General features: G+C 47.7%; 1 protein-coding gene across 13 annotated transcripts; it reads left to right on the top strand.

The window, feature by feature from the left end:
- The first annotated feature begins 5367 nt into the window (after positions 1-5367).
- On the top strand, positions 5368-17318 carry LOC119157390 (translation initiation factor IF-2-like). 13 transcript variants are annotated; one of them, XR_005107516.1, is made up of 6 exons: positions 5378-5922; positions 7257-7343; positions 9983-10042; positions 11204-11387; positions 15384-15431; positions 16081-17318. XR_005107516.1 is itself a non-coding variant. In XM_037408289.1 (4 exons), exons 1-4 carry the CDS (start codon positions 5425-5427, stop codon positions 11318-11320), a joined length of 744 nt encoding a protein of 247 aa, XP_037264186.1. In that variant the 5' UTR covers positions 5377-5424; the 3' UTR covers positions 11321-12235. The 13 variants fall into 13 exon arrangements, 2 of the variants coding, with proteins under 2 accessions (XP_037264186.1, XP_037264184.1); XR_005107515.1 differs by having other exon boundaries at positions 15808-17318; XR_005107513.1 differs by having other exon boundaries at positions 15641-17318.
- The last annotated feature ends 728 nt before the right edge of the window (positions 17319-18046 follow it).

Here is an 18046-nt window from a genome sequence, read left to right as displayed (position 1 = left end):
ATTCACCAAGGGCACAATAAGAAAGACAATAGTGCTAGGAAAGCCAATATTTAAAATCCAAATCTGCTTCTGGAAAATATTTCCCACCTTTACGATGAGCCCGGGATTTGAAGCGTGCGGATTGCAGAGCTGAACGGATGGCGTGTGCTGCCACGGCGTGCGGAGGAACAGTGATGCCGTCTGTCCTTCCTGCTCGTTTTAATGCTGCCACCCTATAAACCCGTTTACAATCAAATAATCCATGCAGAAATTGCTTGGGTTTGGTTAATCATGCTTGGCAAACAGCGTGGCCTGGGTATCAGCATCATGGTCTGATCTCTAGGCAACAGCTTCTCTGCCTCATACCGTTGCTCCTTCTGAAATGGGAGGGATGGGGAGTATTAATGAGAACCCCAGCAGGCTGTAAAGACAGCACACCGCTTGGGAAGAGGGTGCTGCTGTATCTTCACTAATAAATCAGGATCTTTATCACACCAGGGGAGAGAAAGAGAACCCAGAGCAAGGGCATCTGGTGTGAGTTATGTCTGTGAGCCTGCTGGAGCTCTCTGTCTTCCTAAGGCACTTGCCTCAGCTAAGCCGTACCGCCTGCCAGCAGCCATTAATCCCTTCCACTCCTGCCGGAAAGCTGATACTGGGCCGAGGCAAATATTTCTTGTGTCTGACAGTTTGGGGTTGTTTTGTTTTGGTTTTTTTTTTTTTCTTCTTTTTAATACTTGCTGTAATGAGTAAAAGCCCAGAAACGCTCGGAGTGCTTTCTGCAGAGTGCACGGATGTGTGTGTCAGCACAGGAAAATACAAAAGCCAGAGCAGCTTTCTCTTTGTGCAAGTGCAGTCGCCCCTTTTGGCTCCAAATACTTGTGCATATATAAAGAGAGGAGCGACAGCTGCTGAGCATGGGGATTTAACTACAGCACTGTGTCTCTATAGAATCCATTTGCTATACAGTACTTTTCCTGCAAGGGAATTGGGGGTGGGGGGTGGGGGGGGGAGAGCTGGGGGGAATGCCAGTAGCAAAATTCCCAAATTCATTAGTTTCTGATTTCACTCAGGCTTGTTAAGACACAAATGCCCTGAATGTGATTTTCTAAGAGTAACCCTGACTTATGCAACCAATCCTATTTGGTTTTGGTGGGGTTTTTTTGGTTGGTTGTTTTTTGGTTGGTTTGTTGTTTGGTTTTTTTTATGGGAAGGAAAACACCAAAGGGGCTTTTTAGCTTGAAAGCTTTCTTGGCCAAGGCTGTCTCCACACACTGGTAATGTGATGCTACAACTGCGGCCTGAAGACCTGTTTCAGGTGATGCATGCTAACATAACACAGCATGTCAGAATATTTTACAGACGTCTGCTCAGTGTTGATGTCAGATTTTCCCAGGGTTTACCATGGTACAGCACTAGCACTTATATCAATAAGAGCTTGTGTCTTTCAGTCAGTACAACCTTATGGATTTGTCTGACAGTCTCTTGTTCCTCAGCAAAGGTGAACCCGAACCCTCGATAACCAAGTCTGTATTTTGTAGAAATAAATGTGAGTCACAAGAATAGATTTGACCTACTTTTTCTATAAAATGACACAGCTGATGCCAGCAAGCCCATGCTGTGGGGGTTTGTGTCAGTGACACCTAAGGATGTCGCTAAGGAGCCGCATTGTATGGGCGAGCGTGGTGCTGCTGCCTCTGACAGAACCTACTGTTCTGTCCGGCACATTTTCAGCATCCTCACTCTTACACCAATTCCCTCTGCTGCTACTCAGGAATGAAAATATGGGATTCCTGGCAGCCATCACCAGGCTATTACTAAGGGGCTCAGTCTCCTCCAGTTGCCTGTTTGGAGGGAGCCCGACAACTTGGGATAGCAATGCGGAACAGGGCAGATCTCGGCATTGCTTTTCTCTGTCTCAGCACTGCTTTTCTCAGCTGTGGAGAGCGATTTAGTCTGATTGTTTCCAAATGAACATACCCAGCAGCTGGGCAGCTTCTGCAGCTCTGGCTCTCAAGCTGCTTTGCCTTGCATGAAGCATGTTTTAATGACTGGGGATGGGCTAAATGAATGAAATTCTTATCCCCAAAATGTTGGATCTGCAGTGCCTCCATGCCAGTGCTCTGAGATGCTAGGAAAGAGCTGTGCACTGGATGTTTACCAAGTGCTGAATAATGCATAGTAGTGAATCACACACAGATTTCCCTTTCTTCCTATTAAAATTATTGTTAGCAATAATATGATTGACCCAGAACAAAAATAACTCCAACAGACGACGCTATAGTGAGGTATTAGGGGACTCCCTATCCAATAACCAAAGCTTAAACACTGAATTTACTGTTTCCAAAAAGTTTTAACTGCAGTCTATTGGAGCAAGTGGTGTACTAAGACCTTTCCTTTAAGGAAAAAAAAAATAAAAAGAGGGTGATAAAAACTGATGCTTAAATGTTATAGTAACTTCTTTAAATTAAATGCAAAGTTTATCTGTTTGCTACAGAGATGGAACCAATGATAACAAATAGTGACAAGTAACATGAGAGAGGATGGGTGAACGGTTTTTCTGAATATTACCTAATGAACTGGATAAAATAATGGAGCAGAAATGCAGTTGAGGGACCCTTGATATCACCAGAAACTCCTCCAGAAGGAGGCGTCCCAGCCTGAGTGACAGTCCTGAGTTACCTCGATGAGAATCGTGTCTTATTTCTCGTTCCTTAGGCTAGCACAGAGGAATAAATAAGCCATTCCAACCATGTGGATATTGCTGACTGTTCCTGGCTTAGCTTTGTTTTCACTCTTTCTGTTATCAGATGGCATGTGTGAAAAGGAAAAAGACAGTATGTGTAAGTTCAAGACAAGACAAAAAGGTAAACTGACTGAAGTAGTAAAATCAAGTGGAACCAGCTTACAGCTGCCCCTGTCTCTCCAAACAAGAGAAACCCTGTTTGTTTCTTGTGCTGAGGAGGGGTGGTGTTCACGCTGCTAGTAACAGTGATCAGGGTGACAAATCACCAATGCTCCTTTTCCTGGAGCACCTTTCTCCCCTGCTGTTCTGGTCCCTCCAAACCGTTGCTGCCTCCAGTATTAATAGTAATAGGCTGTAAGTGGTTCCAGAGGTTTCCTTGAAGTCAGCAAGTTCCAGTATGATTTGTGCTCTCGGGGCAAAGGAGTGTCACAACTGATGCGTCATGTGGTTGTTACGCTCTGGATTTTGCTCTCATGAGTTACTGCCTATCCAGCTGCACAGATAGCTGTGCGATAGCAGAGACTTGGGCTTATGCATACACCAGTGACAGTGCGGTAGCACACAGTAATGCCACAGTCTGCGGTGCTCCTAGCACAGTAACTGGACTAAAACAGGCCTACAACACCCAATGCGTTACGGAGCGGTGGTTGTTTTCATTAAAAGTCACTAAATACTGCTTTTGATATGCTGCTGTTATGCACCCAAGTCCCGTTCTGACCAGCTGTGCAGAACAGCAAACTTCTTTCTGTGGAGCAGGGTTTTCAAGTTCGAAGTATGTTCCTTCCTGTGAAGCTGCTGCCTCTGCTTTTTCCTGACTTAGAAAAATGCCTCTCAGATCAACCCACTTCCTCGCAAGAGACAGGAACACCATAGTTGCACATTTTTGCCATTTACTCGTCATCGTCTAAGTAACAAATACCTCTTTGTCATCAACTTGATGTGTGAGTAGGTATCATGTACGTACCGCATTCTGCAATGCCTGTAATTGAGGGACCTCTGGCTTCCACTGAGTGTAATTTGCTGCTCTTCCAAGGCAGGTGCTGTCCTCGCTGTCCCCTGGCTGAAAACCTACACCTAAGGGGATACAGCCTGCTCAAGCACAGCGTGGTGGGAAGTGTTTGTAGAATTAAGTGATTTGCCTGAGCTCAAAAATAATATATTTTGTAGGTACATAAATTTATTTCTCTATATATGTCTAATTTTCTGTTACATAGAGAGATGCCGGTGATGTTAACTACCAAGACAGTAGGAAGAGGAAGGACATTTATCCTTAGTGAGAGAAACAGGATTTCTCTTGTTTGAAGGTGGAAGCAGCTTTGAGTTAGATCCATGTCTTGCTGTTTCTCCCTTTTGTTCATTTACAACTTGCTGTTTAATTCCAGCCACAGTAGTTCACCTTCAAAGGCGAATTATACACACGCTTACCCTACAGTTCTCTCAATCTTTCACTACCTAGAAGAGGGACAGCCCTTCTTCTTCCCTCTGCTCGAAGAGACACCTCTCCAGTGCTTTCTGTACTCAGACACTTGCCTCAAAGAAAACAACTACAGCGAACCCAGCTGTACCGCCAGGGCAGGCAGCTTCTCTCGGAGGGTTACCCTGCAGAACCAGCCAGGAGTGCTGGGGCCGGTCACCCTGTCGGGAGAGCACCTTTCCAAACCTTAACTGCGATGGATGGAGCTGCTTCACCCTACTCGGAGCCGCATCACTCCCTTTCCTTTACCTTCATCACACACATCGCTTTCCTTTACCTGCATTCTCAGTGCTTTTTGTTGTTCAGGTTTTTGTGGGTATGCTTTACATATGCTCCATAGTTTGCTGTGCTATAGACACCTCTAGTCCCTTCTGCTTTGACATCAGTTTTGGTAATTAAAGGTGGTAATTAAAAGCAGCTCTCCTACAGGCTGCAGTAACACCCTTCTCTGTGCCTGAGGCCGTGACTAGAAGCCAGGTTGCTCCTTACGGCCGGGCCGGGGCTCCCCGCAGCATCCCCTTTGGCTTTTCTTGATGCTTTTCTTTTTCAGGCTATTCCCTGCCTGGAACTCGACCTTGGTCCCTGTTTCAGCATTGCCCAGGTCCTGTCACGGTAACAGCAGGTAACCCCCTGCGGCAGGGATGCCATCGCTGCCTGCCCCCCTGCCTCATCAGGAGATGCTGGAAAATGCCCGGTGCTGTTACAGAGGGGGACGAATCTCCTCACGGATTTCTTCAGAACCTTTTAGCACCAGGGTCTGCGGGCGCTCAGCACCGCTCAGCACCGCAGGGGTGCAGCCTGTGGCGGTGGCTAGGGCGGCTGGAGGGGGCCTGGGGGGCCGGGCCGGGAACTGAGGTGGGGGATTGGGGGGCCTTCGGGCGGTTTGGGGAGGCTGGGAGGGGTCTGCAGGTATCTAGGGCGACCTGGGGAGGCGGGAGGGAGGCTGAAGGGGACCTGGGAGGGCAGGACGTGGGGCTGAGAGGGGTCTGGGGAAGCTGGGGGGATTTGGCGAGGCGGGGTGGTGGTGTCTGGGGGTCCCTAGGGCGGCCTGGGGAGGCGGAAGGGGGAGGCTGGGTGGGCCAGAATGTCCCTGGGGCCTGGGGGTCCCTGGGGGTCCCTGGGGGCTGGGAGCGGGGCCCGCGGTGGGGGCAGCGCCCGAGGAAGGGTCCGACCCCGGCGGGGCGCGGGGTGGCCGGCAGGGGGCGGTGGGGAGCCGCGCGGCTCACGCATGCGCCGGTCCTGCTCCGTCCTGGCGGCCGCGCCGCGGTGCCCCCGGGCCTCCCACAGGGCCCCGGCCGCAACGAGCGCTCACGGAGCCACCCCGGGGCTGCCCGGCCCGCAGGCGACTCGGCCTGGGGGCGGCGCGGCGCGGCCCGGCCTGGGGGCACCGCTGGGGGGCGGCAGTGCGCATGTGCGCGGCGAAGGTGGCCAATCGCAGCGCAGCGCTGCCAAGCGCGAGGGGTCGGGCATGCGCCCTGCGGCCGGCGGCGCTGTGACGTTGCCGGAAGCGCTGCGCGCCACTTCCGGCTGTGCCGCTGCGGCGGGGCGGCTGAGGGAGCGCCCGGGCCGGCGGGGGCCCCGGGGCCGCCGGAGGCTGCGGGGAGCTCCGGCGCCAAGCAGCGGCCCTCGGGGACGGCTCAGTGCCGGCCGCGCTGCCGCTGCGGCCTGGCGGGCGGCTGGAGCTGCACCGCGGCCTGCGGCAGCTGCGGGCGGGGCCGCGGCTTTGGTGCGGGTAGGTGGGGCGGTGCGGCGCGGGGGGTGCCCGCCTCCCGGGGCGGGCCGCGTGGCGCCCTGGGGTCCCACCGGAATAGCAGGCGTGTTGGAATCCCGCCCGCTGTTCCAGCATTCGCTCGGCTGGCCGGTGCAGGGCTCAAACGCCCGCAAATAACTATCTTTTTTCCCCCTATAAAGAATAGCATGGATTACTGTTTTACTTTCAGAGCACCTGTCCTTCCTTACTGTAAAGTATAGTAGGAAGTTCTTGAGTGGTTTCTGAGATGCAGGGCGATGCTAACTCATTTTGTTTGAAGGAAAACGATGTTTCTACCTAAAGATCAGGTTTTTGCAAAGCTTGGCCAGTTACGGGTGGGTTTCTTGCAGAAACCCACACTTTTAAGGACCAGTTGGGTGAACATCTGTCAGTGCTGAGTCAGTGACTAGTGCCAGAGTTCAGAAGCAAAGCCTGACTTGACTTGTTGCTTTAAAACAGGCAGCAGTGCTCACCCAGAGTTCTTTGTGTGAACTCCCTAAGTGCAGAGTCAAGCAGGAGGATGGATATTCTCCTGACACATCCGAGTTCTGCGCCCAGCTCATCCCAACAACTACGTGTCTTCCTGTCACTGTGGATTCCTGCTGTGCCTTGCCACCAGAAGGGTTCAAATAATGTCATCTCAGGCTCCCAGTGCAGCTTTTTATGGTTGATTTTATCCTGGGAACAGTAGCCAGTTCTCTGGGATCAACATGTTCAGGTTAAGAAGCTGCAGTCACTTCCCTGTCTCTGTATTTCACGTTTTGTTCTTTTTGCAGAAATACTTTGTATATTTACTCTTGTCCTTTTTCCCCCGGCCCCCAATTTTGTATAATTTTGCAACCTCTAATTGCAACAAATAGCTGAATAAAACAGCAATTAAAGTCAAACAGAGTATCTCGTCATGCCGTCGTGACCGCTTAGAGGAGATACAAACACCTTAGGGTGGTTTGTAATTTTTCTGGGATGACTGTAGGGAAATCCTAATGGAATCTTGCATTTTTTACATAGTTCCTACAAATTAATTACTTTGAAAACTGGGCCTCAAACTCAGAAAAAAGTTCTCATTTCTAACTAGAGCAGGCTGAGAGTGAGTTCAGTGGAAGATTTATGGGCAGTTTTTAATTTTGTTAGTTTTTCTTGCAGTTGTTGTAATCCTTCAGTCATATTTCATATAAAAAGACATATTTACAGCAATGTGCAGTACACATGTGAGCAATGATTTGGTAAACAAGCAGGATTCTTAGTATTTGTAAAGTAATTTTTTTGTTGGGGTTTTTTTTGTTTTTTTCTGATTCTGTTACTGTTTCTAGCTAAAATTTCTGCATCAGGTTATAGAACAACTGAAGAAAAGGGCAGTGTGGTCACAGCTGCTGCCAAAACATGAAACAGAATTCATGGTAAGTGGATTTTTGGGAGGCTGGAGATGTGGGGGACGTTACATCTCAAGAAAGAAGTTAGAATGTGGACAAAATTTGTTGCTTAGACAGTCAGAGTTAATGTGGTTTTGTGTGTTTTTTGAGAGGGTTCCCTGCCTAGTGAATTACTCTTGTAAAGATTTCAGTGCTAGAAAATCTACAGGTATTTCTGTAGTTGTTCCTGTACATTTTGTAGTTGAATCCTGCTGACATCACAGTCATGACACTTGTCCTTGTATTGCCTGTATTCCTCCAGGAGCCTGGTACTGCAGCATTTCTTCAGCCCACATTCCGCCCCCCCCCCTCCCCAAGTAGTTTCAAGATGTTTAGGACAGAATAGCACAATTTCTGATTTCAGGTACATCTCCACCTTGTTTTGTGTAATGTTTAATGTACTTTTTTTCTCCTTTCCTGTGGATTTTGTTGCAGAGTGGGATAGAGGATACGATGATAGGCTTGGGGTGTAATACAGAATAATGGGGGGTGTCTGGTAAGCGCAGCAAGTTCTGGCATTGCATTTTGTTAGGTCCCTTGCTCACAGCACAGCTTTTATTTTTTGGAGCATGGGGCTGGTGTGTTGTCTTGCTTCACTGAAGAGGTTTCTTTACAGGCTGCAGCTATCTTAGCCTTGCAGGCTGTGTGAAAGCCAGTTCTAACAGCAAAGTGAAGCTGTAAGCAACAGTGAGTGGAAATGGGGAGTGGCGAGTTCCACCAGTCACAGTAATGGCTTTGTGAAATCCCTTGGAGGAGCGATCCTGGAGGGCCATGAAGCAAAAGGCTCTGCCGCATGAATTCCTGCTAAAGAATAAAAATATTAAGTTAATCTTTTGGAAGGTGTAAATGCTTAAAGATGTTCGGTGTCCCAGGGTGAAAGAGGTTGTTACAGGACATGATGTCTTCTTTTTCACTTGGAAGTGCTAAAATAATCCAGACGGAATTTGTCTTCGCTGGTTTCGCTCGCAGGGATGTCCGAGGGAGAGTTACATGATAGCTTTCTTGGCCTTTTGCAGGGGTACATGAAAGCATCACCAATTCTGAGTTAAAAATCTCAGCTGAGGGAAAGCACGTAAAAGAGGCTGAAGTTGCGCTGATGCCAGTTGTGGCTTTACCAGCGCAGATCTAGTTGAGGAATGTGGGAGAGGCAGCTGCTTGGGTGTTTTGGACTACAATTCAGTTTGTGTTCCAGAGCTCAGAGGCAGCAGCAGGAGAAGGGGGTTAACTTGGGAGGCTGTGGTGAAACCCTGTCCAAAATCGCCTTTAATGTGCAGAGGTTTGAGGTGGTCTAACCTACGGGATCATGATAATCCTGGGAAAAACCCACTTCCTGGAGAAACCTCCCTGCTTAGCTGGGTAAATGAAAAGAGATGCTTCAAGTTGTGATTTATCCACGGGGGTGCACATCAGATGAGCTTCCCTAAATCGCTGCCATTAGTGCTTGTACTATTTTTTACCTGCTGTCTGGCACGTGCTTTTAGACTTAGCAGATTACCCAGGACAGTTACATTGTGAGAGGAGGAATAGTTCCTGTTCTTGCCCATGAGTTAAGAGCGTGAGTGTTGTGTTGATGTAAAGCTGAGTGCGCATCTGTGTGCCAAAGCAGAGACACTGCATCCCAGTTTGCATTCAGAGCCCTACAAGCTCATTAACAGTTTGACCACTTGCTCTGTGTAATCCTGACAGGTTTTAGAGAGGATTTTGTAATCGTTGCCTTCAAAGCAGAAGGTAAGGAAGGAATGTTGCAGAGAACAGAAGTGTGATTACGGCTGAGAATTTCAGCAGAGCAAATCCTTGGTACGGGAGACAGACCATGTAACTTAAAAAGCAAAGGCAATATCTGGCTTTCAAAATAAAGCTAAGAATAGAAGGGGAAATCTCAGCGTGAAGCTGGAGGATACATCTTACAAGACTCTCCTGTGCGAACATGTCTAATCATTCATTGATTTTTCTCTCTTTTTTTTTTTTTTTTTTTTCCCCTGCTCCACATACTGTCTGATCATTTTAGGTGATTACAGACAAGACATGAAACAAAGCTGAAAAGTGGATCACACAGGGGCTACAAAGCAGTTTGATGTGAAAAGCAAGAGAGGAGCTCTCAAGAAAGAGCCTTCCTTTTCTGTCAACTTGAGTTTTATGCGCAGTCATATGACACCCAGATATTCTTGGAAAATACTGAACTAAGCAGTTTGGCAGGGCATTAACTTTGCCCTCCAGGCTGACGGGTGATCAGCCTCAGCGTGCAGATATAAGTTGACCCTCATGGAGTGGATTTCAGTAACCAGCTGAAAGCAGTCTTGCACTCAGTGCAGGGGACAGAAGTAAGGTGTAGATGAGCTATGTTAACATGCTGTTGCTGAAAGCTTTCAGGACCTTCCGAAAGTATTTTGCTGCTTCTTTTTGATTTGTCGTGTCCATGTGGCAAATCCCTTTGAGACTGTGAAACTTGTATGTTACGATTTCATTCTAGTTTAACGAGCACCATCTGTTACCAGCATTTCAAGACAGCCTGTGGTCACAGAACTACAAGTGTTTAGAGATGTGCACTTCAAAAAGTGGTGGGGAGGTTTGTGAAACTCTGTGAGACTCTCAATTTTGCATTTTTTGCTTTATTTGCTTTCTCATAGGGTGTCTGTCACCCACCCAATAAAGAAGATGGAACAGCCTATCCACAGCAAACCTGGCAAGTACGCTAGATCTCCGCTCCATCACAAGCGTTTGATTAAAGATGTGCATTCAGGTGTCTCCTCCCGTGCGCGAAACACAGGGTACCCAGGTCCTTTGTTTTGTAGTGAAGCCATTGTACAGCTGCTGATCTCTGCAGCGGGTTGTGAGCAAGAATTCCATCTCGCCTCACAACTGCAAAACAGGCTGCTTTATGTCCATATCCAGAATTATGAGCTGCTTTATCACGCTGCTCGGATGCTTTAATGTTAGCTCTGAGCAGGCCTCCAGCACCATAGCCACTGGTTGAACACCAGTAATTCACAGGCCGAGGCAGGTGTGCGGTACTTTCCGTTGATATGTGTTGCAGCCAAGCATCAGGTTTCTGGGGAAATAAATGCACAGAATTCTGTATCTGTGCACTTCATGGGCAGTAAATCGAGAAGAATGGCCGAGTGCCTGAATTCCAAATGGCTTCTATTCGTATTTGTCTTCTGTGTATTTTTTTTTACTTCTCTCTCTTACTCCAGACTGGCCCCCTGGAGAAAAGTAATATTGCAGTGTACTGTATTTCACAAGCGGTGATATATTCAATAAGAACATAAGAATTCACGCTGTGGAAATGGGCCTTGCAATCAGCGTGCCCGTGAGCCACCTCCTGGACGTGCCAGGTCAGTTCATGCCTTTGTGCAGGATATTTTTTCTAGTTACATCCTCTGTGTGATCCTCTTTTAAATTGCGCTCTCAAGGTATTGGAAACGCTTCTGGTAATACTGTAGTTCACTGAAATTTTTCACTGTCTCTTGACTGACACTGGCTGCCACTGGGGCAAGGAGAGGCAGCCTGCTTACCTGCAGGCAGCGCTGGCACAGAGAAATTGCCTCTTCAGCCCACCTCACCTGCTTGGGAGAATTTGCTGTTAGCCAGGACAGGACAGGAGGAGAAGGGAGGGCTGGCTGTTGATGTCTCTTGCTTTAAAATTTTGTATAGCTCCAAAGATAATTAAGTATCTTGCTTCCTTGGGCACAGATAGTTATTAATACTTAAATACCTTTGTGCCTGCATGAAAAGGTCTGTGGTTTCTGTGCAGATCTGTTCTGCTTAGAGCAGTTCATCTTAATCTTGGCAGCTCAAGGTGGTACCAAACTTCGGCCTTTTAAATCTCACCTATAATGTACTAGCAGGCGATGCTGGGAAGGCCCTTCTGGGAGAACGTGAAGACGGCACCTTTGACTATGGCCACTGAAGTCCCTGCAGCCCAAGGACGAGCGCAAATACCTGCTTGCCTGCGTGTCACCTAGTGACACTCGCATAGTCTACAAACAACCAGACTTGAGTGCAAGTGTGCAAGAAGCCTGCATTACTGATGTAAGCCCATAGTGCCAGGGCAGCATGTAAAGACTAAATCTTGTATTACCTCATTTTGCTGTCTCTGTCTTAACATAAAAGCATTTAAAGCAGGTGAAAACATTCAGTGTACTAAGAAAAACCTGCAGTGAGGGCAGTATGGTAGGCAGACCCCTGGGAAGAGAGCACCTTGTCATTTGCTTGTGTGCTTAGTACAAGTTTTATCAGAGAAGTGAATCACAGGCTGCTGTTTTACCCTGCGGAGCAGGAAGTTCTCACTTTTAGATGAAACATTTTGTCTTAAAAGTTTTGGCAGCTCGGTTTGAAGAAGGTGGGTACTGATGAACAGCGACACTTCTGTGGAGTCACTGTGTGATCTGTTTAAGTGCAATAGCTGCAGTAATCAAGCCGACTAAACAATACATAGATGATTAAGCTATTTTAGTCTTTTTCTAATGATAACGGCACTTGGGCTGTGATCACAATTAGAAAAGTCCAGATACCTTTGGAACTGAGCAAGTCTTCCTAGCTTGTTTCCTGTATTGCTGCAAAAGATGATCACAGTACTGGTATCTGTGGTTTCATCTCTGTGCAAACGCCCCTTACTGCTTAACAGGGCAGTCTGTCAAAGAAATAGTGTAGCTCGATCTCTTTTGGTGATTTACTGTGTAAATTGTTTTACAGTCGTAAAAGCAAGAGGTTGAATGTCCAAAGAAGTATGATTTCTTGTTCTGTGGTTGCAAATTGTCTCGTGAAGTAGTGTTGTTACTGCTGTACAGTCCCTGAGCTACAATTTTTATAGCTTTAGAGCCTTTTGGAATGTTCAAGTGAAAATTTTGCCAATAAAGCTTCTAGCATTAACAACTTGAGTATACAATGTACAGAATCTGTGTAGCAGAAGGCACTTTATAAATAACAATAACACAGATTAGGTGCTGGCAGTAAGTGAATGCCGGATTGTGCAGTTAAATTATAAACTTAGTCAGTTCCAGAATTTGAGAAAAGTTTATCTCCTGTAAGAGTCCCAGGGAATTAGAAGGATTTTATCAGAATAATCAGACTTTGTACTTTTTTCTTTGAACATGTGCTTTAAAAATAGGGGAGGTGTACATAAGGAAGGGGGGTAGGGGAGAAAAAGCATATTTGACTCGAAAACGAACAGAGAAGAGCTATCTAGTAGCAGCAGCTTGTAATAGTGGTTATGTAAAATAAGGTCTTACGACCTTCCACCAACTGCTAAACAGGATAGTGCTTTTCAAAACATGGATTTGGCAAAGAGGCTTGCTTGTATGCTGTTTCACAGCTCATCACAGCACACCTTTAATTTTTTTTGCTTAATTGGGACGTCTGAGAGTTCAGCAAGAAAAATGAAGAAGTGAATTGGCTCTGAATTCCATGGCAAAGGTGGACCTTGGCATTGTTACAGAGCACAAAGTCATCAGAGCCACTACTGAAAAATACTTTGCATGAATGTGAGATGAATGTACCACAGAGTCATGCAAAACTGTAGGATTCTACAATTTCAGGTTCAAGGTCTGACAAGGATGTTGTACTAGGTGTTTGAAATGAGCCAATATAAAAAGGAAGTGGGGCGGAATGTTTTCTTGACATCTTTCCCAGTCTTAAAAGGAGACCTATAAAACCATTCTTCATGTCTGTGTTGGCTCTTAAAAGCCTTGAGTAACAGGGGAGGAAAAAAAGGCTTAAAGCTTAAAAGCCTGAAATCCTCTGGGGCATTCACTTCCATTCCAACACCACTAAATAGTTAAGGGTCATTTTGTCAGAGGGAAAAATATTGAAGTATTTTGACTGTGCAACGTCTGCTTTTTAAATAAAATTAATAGTAATTCAGCTTACTTGCCTAAGGAGCAGGAGGAGGACTCTACTAGCAGTTAACCAGCTGATTACTGACTATCATTCCGGTTTGTAAATTAAAATGACCCCCATGCACCAGTACGTGCTGCAGCTGACCAGCTGGAAGGCAGTTTTGCAGAGGACCTGGGGGTCCTGGCAAACACCAGCCTGGACTGGGAATGTGCCCCTGCAGCAAAGGCAGCGGACAGGCTGCGTGAGGGAGCGCTGCCAGCGTGTCCAGGGGGGTGATCGGCGCTGGTGTGCTGTGTCCAGGTCTGGGCTCCCCAGTGCAAGGACAGGGTCAGACCAGTAAATGACCAGCAAAGGGCCACTGAGATCAAGTGGCTGCAGCATCTGTCATAGTAGCAGAGTCTTGAGAGCCGGGACTGTTTATCCTGGAGAAGAGAAAGCTCAAGGAGTAACCTCAACATGTATAAATACCTGCTGTTCAGACTGAAGGTAGATCCAGGCTCTTCTTAGTGGTGCCTAGTGAAAGGAAAAGTGGACACAAACTCAAATACAGGAACTGCCACTTAAACAAAAAACACGGTGTGATCAAGCACTGCAACAGGATGCCCAGAAAGGTTGTGGAATGTCCTATCCTTGGAGATACTCAAAGCCCAGCTGGACACAGTCCTGGACAACTTGCTCTCGCTGACCTTGCTGTGAGCAGGGTGGTTGGACCAGACATCCTCAAAGTCCCTTCCAGCCTCAACAATTCTGCAGTGGGCGCTGTGCGGGTGTTGTTTGTCTTAGAAACAGGTCTTTTCAGCTGTTGCTACTCTATTGGAAAACATTTTTATCTGCTGTGTGGGCACTTTTTATCCAACATCCAAGAAACAGGGCTGTTCATGGGCTAAACTTCCATTCTATTGCGTGCACCATGTGTGTGGAAATCCTCCTTGGTTATACAGGGATTGTTTTCTGCCTCAGCTGCCCTGGCTGCTACATGCACTGGTTTAGCAGCAGCGTGCTTTTCTTCCCAGTAATGTATCTGCGAATGCCTTCCCCGGGGAGTTCCTTCAGCTGAAACTGGCTGCAGCAACTGCTCTGTGCATTGTAGCTTTTAAAACCGTAAGGACATACGCCTTTAGCCTACCAGTGCAGATGGTCTTTCAGACACATCAGCCCTGTCTTTCCGCTCCCTTACAGCTTTTGTACCTGCATATTCTGTTCTCTGGTTTTCGAGAACAGTTTTCTTTACTTACATATCTGTTCCCACCGACCCTGTTGGAGTAGTGGCTGTGTAAGCAATGTAGGTAACTGTCTGTGGCTGGTGGGTGCTCCCAAGAGCCTTGTGTCTCTTGAGAAAGGTGTTTCTCAGCAGAAGGCAGTCTGTTCTTCAGGAAAAGGACTGCTCACATTCCTTCAGCTGCTGTTACAGGGAATGTGCAGTTACCCCGTTCTTCATGTCTAGAAAGAACATTCCTATTGCGTGTGACGATGTGAAGCTCCCGCTCACAGGAATCCTTGCCAGGAACCACTTTTATTTAAAAAAGAAAGGAAACACCTTCCCAAGTCAATACAGAGCAGCTCTGTGAATGTATGTCTGCAGCTGATGTACTGTCACAAGAAGGCACGTGAGAGCAGTAAATAGCCAAAGTGTTCCAGATATGTCGGGCAGGAGGGGGAGGACTAGTGCTGACCTTCCCTAGAGAGCACAAAGAGACTCGTGGGAGACCGTACACGTGGTACTGCGTGTGTCTTGGCAGGCTGAAATACTTTCTTAAGAGACCTCACACGGTCACCCCTTTGAGATGTTACCTCTACTGTTCTGTGATCTTAATTGTCTTGATTCTGGGGTTGAGTTGTTCCTTTTGCACTTGAACCATCCTTCTCAGCAGTCCTTTCTTACACAGGGGGGCTGCTTCAGCCTGCCTGCAGGCTTCTGGTGCAAAAGGAACAGTAGAGCTACGGCGCAGCATTGGTGGAGGGCTTCGTGTGCACCTGCCTGGGTTGAGAAAATTTACATTGCAGTACCTAGAGAGAAAAAACAACCCATTTTATGCACCCCTTTTCTAATATCCTCAAATATTCAGAGGTCCATTTCTGCTTAAATTTTAAAGACAGAAGTCAATTCTTGGCAAAGATCACCAATTCTATTTTTTATGTCAGACAACTTTTTTTCCCTTCCTTTTTTTTTCTTTTTCATTCTCTTTTTAGGACATCAAGCCTTCATCGAAAAGCTTCAGCTCATGAGGAATAAGCTAGGTAATTTTTATCAATTATTTTCAAAAAAAGCACCTTATTTAAATATATAAGAAGAACTGTCTACTGTAGGCTTTGAAACAGTTATTTAATCTAGCAGGCATTCTTCCCTCTTGGAACTTCAGCTTCTCTGCTGGCTGCCTCCTCTGGTCTGTTTGTAGTTCACTCTGTCCTGTTTGATGTACAGACACTGAACGAGGCATCTGTTACAGGTGCCGTCCCGAGTTACTCGAGGTAATTCCGAGCATCTCCATGGTGAGAGGACAACCCCCGCAGTGCTGACGCTCTGGCCAGGCTGGGTTCCTCACTTCCAGACCCTTTCAGTGTGGCAGCGTGCTGTGCCCCCTCTCCTGCTGTGTGACCCACTCTCTGCCCCTAGGTATGCTGTAGCACCGTAGGATGCAGATCTCCAAGTTGTGTGCGGCTCACGCTACCCAGGCAGCCAGCCTGACTGACCCGAGCATCTCTCCCGTCCCTGGAGTTGGCTTCCCTCTTCAGCTGAAAACCTGACAGCTCTCGCTTTAGATCTCCTTTAAGTCACTTCCAAAGGCACTATTTTGGACCTGAGAGCAGATCCTGTTACTGGTTACCTTCAGGACAGCAATTCTGTTGCTTCGCTTGAGAAGTTACTAACTAATTGATTTTAATCCAGTTCTTACAGAGCATCAGCATGGCACACGTTGCTGTTGGAATAGCACACGGGAGCGAGACAAATGCATTACAGATGCTGCAAACTTGATGAGGAAACTCAAATATTGACGATGATGATGGGAGCATTGTGGGTTTGTAACAGTTAGGCTCTCTGTCAGCCTTCGTGGGGCACGGAGGGGTTTGCACCTGGTTCGTGATCGGGTTGATCAACCTGTGTGGACTGAAATCAGAATGGATGTGGAGCTGATCTTCAGTCTCACTCATCCCGAGCCTACGGAGTTACCATGTTTGTACTTACTCGATAGCTAGGGTTGATCGTTCTTAACGCAGGCTGCAGGCTGACTGGTGGCAATGCGGTTCCGTCTTTGCCAGCAAGAGAAACACTGTGAATATTCCCTGTTTGTAGATGGAGGTGCACAACGCAGTGGTGCGTAACATGACAAAATGTATTTGGTAGTGCCTGAAGCCTTCAGCTCTTCATCATTTGGACATTCAGCTGCTATTTTGAGTGTTGCTTCCTGCTTATTGTTGGAGACAGAGAGCTCCGTCATGTATCTTAACCCTGTGTAGCAACAAAAGACGACAGGAGGAACTTGCCGTGTTCAGGGACGTTCCCGGGGCAGCACCTACCATCACCCCCCCACATTCTCCGTGGTCCTCAGGAGGGGGCACAGAGACCCACCCTACGGGGCTTCAGGCGGGCGGTGCTGGGCCACCAGCCCACGGGGGGACAGCTCTGTCTGCACAGCACCTGCCGCCCCTCGGTGGCACAGCCCGTGCCCCACAGCCTGCCCTGGCCGGGACCCCCACAGAGGATGGCGGGGGGCTGCGGGGCACCGTGCCCCTGCTCCTGCCAGGCGGGGGGTGCCGGGGCTCGGGGGGTCACCTGGTTCTGGGTGCGGGGAGGAGGCCCTGCCCTCGCTGGGTGACCCCGGCCATGCGAGGCCTCGTGCCGCCGCGCTGCCCAGCCCCTGCGCCGCCTGCCCCAGCGCTTTAGTGAGAAAGGTTGCACAAACCTGGCGGTGTGAAGGATTTCCCTTCACAAATGACTAGCCCGACACACTCATGTATATTATGTGTATATGTATTTGTACGTATGTATATCTTTAAGGAGATTTTTGCTGGTGGAGTTGCCATACAGCAGTTATTTGCCTTGGACAATAGCCAGGGCAGTTTGTGCTGTGGGACACAAGCAGTAATTTTCTTGCTTACATTAGAGGAAAAAAGCAATTAACTCCACATTAGTTAGGCACTTTGTTGTCCAATTTACTTGAACATTTTAAACTGAGCTGGTAGGAGGGGGCTGCAGTGGCGGAGCACTGCGACCCTTCCGGAGGCTCTGGGGTCAGGGCATTTGGTCACAGAGGTGCAAAAAATGTGGTCTGAAAGCGCCGGGAGGGGACTCTGCGGGAAAACTTGTGCTGGGGGAGGTGTAGGCTGGATATTGGGAAAAATGTCTTCACTGACAGGGCTGCCCGGCACCGCGACAGGCTGCCCAGGGAAGTGGCGGTCACCATCCCTGGGGGTGTTTAAAGAACGCATAGACGTGGTGCTTGGGGACAAGGGTTAGTGGTGGGCTTGGCAGTGCTGGGTAACGGCTGGGCTTGATAAAGGTCCTTTCCAACCCAAAAGATTTTATGCCAAGAATGGAGTGTTACCGAAATCTTGGAACGAAGAACTTATCAACACCACTGTGATGTAGAAGGGCAGACACTTCCTTTATTAACAGCCGGGTGCATGAGTGAGTCCTCTCACGATCAACGCACACCAAGTTTCAAAATCATATACCTTATATAGAACTTATTAGAACTTACATAGAACCTTCTTATAGAATTTCTCTAGAACTTATTCATACATATTCATTAAGTATTCATGCATAATCATAGTATTTCCCCATGATAGTAAATAATCATTAACATACTCTCCTCCCATATCTGATTCTGCGCAGTAAAGGTTAGAAAGGTCCA

Source organism: Falco rusticolus, chromosome 14 (genome assembly GCF_015220075.1).
Source record: "Falco rusticolus isolate bFalRus1 chromosome 14, bFalRus1.pri, whole genome shotgun sequence".
NCBI classification, from domain to species: Eukaryota; Metazoa; Chordata; class Aves; order Falconiformes; family Falconidae; genus Falco; species Falco rusticolus.
This window is presented reverse-complemented; position numbering and strand designations above follow the sequence as displayed.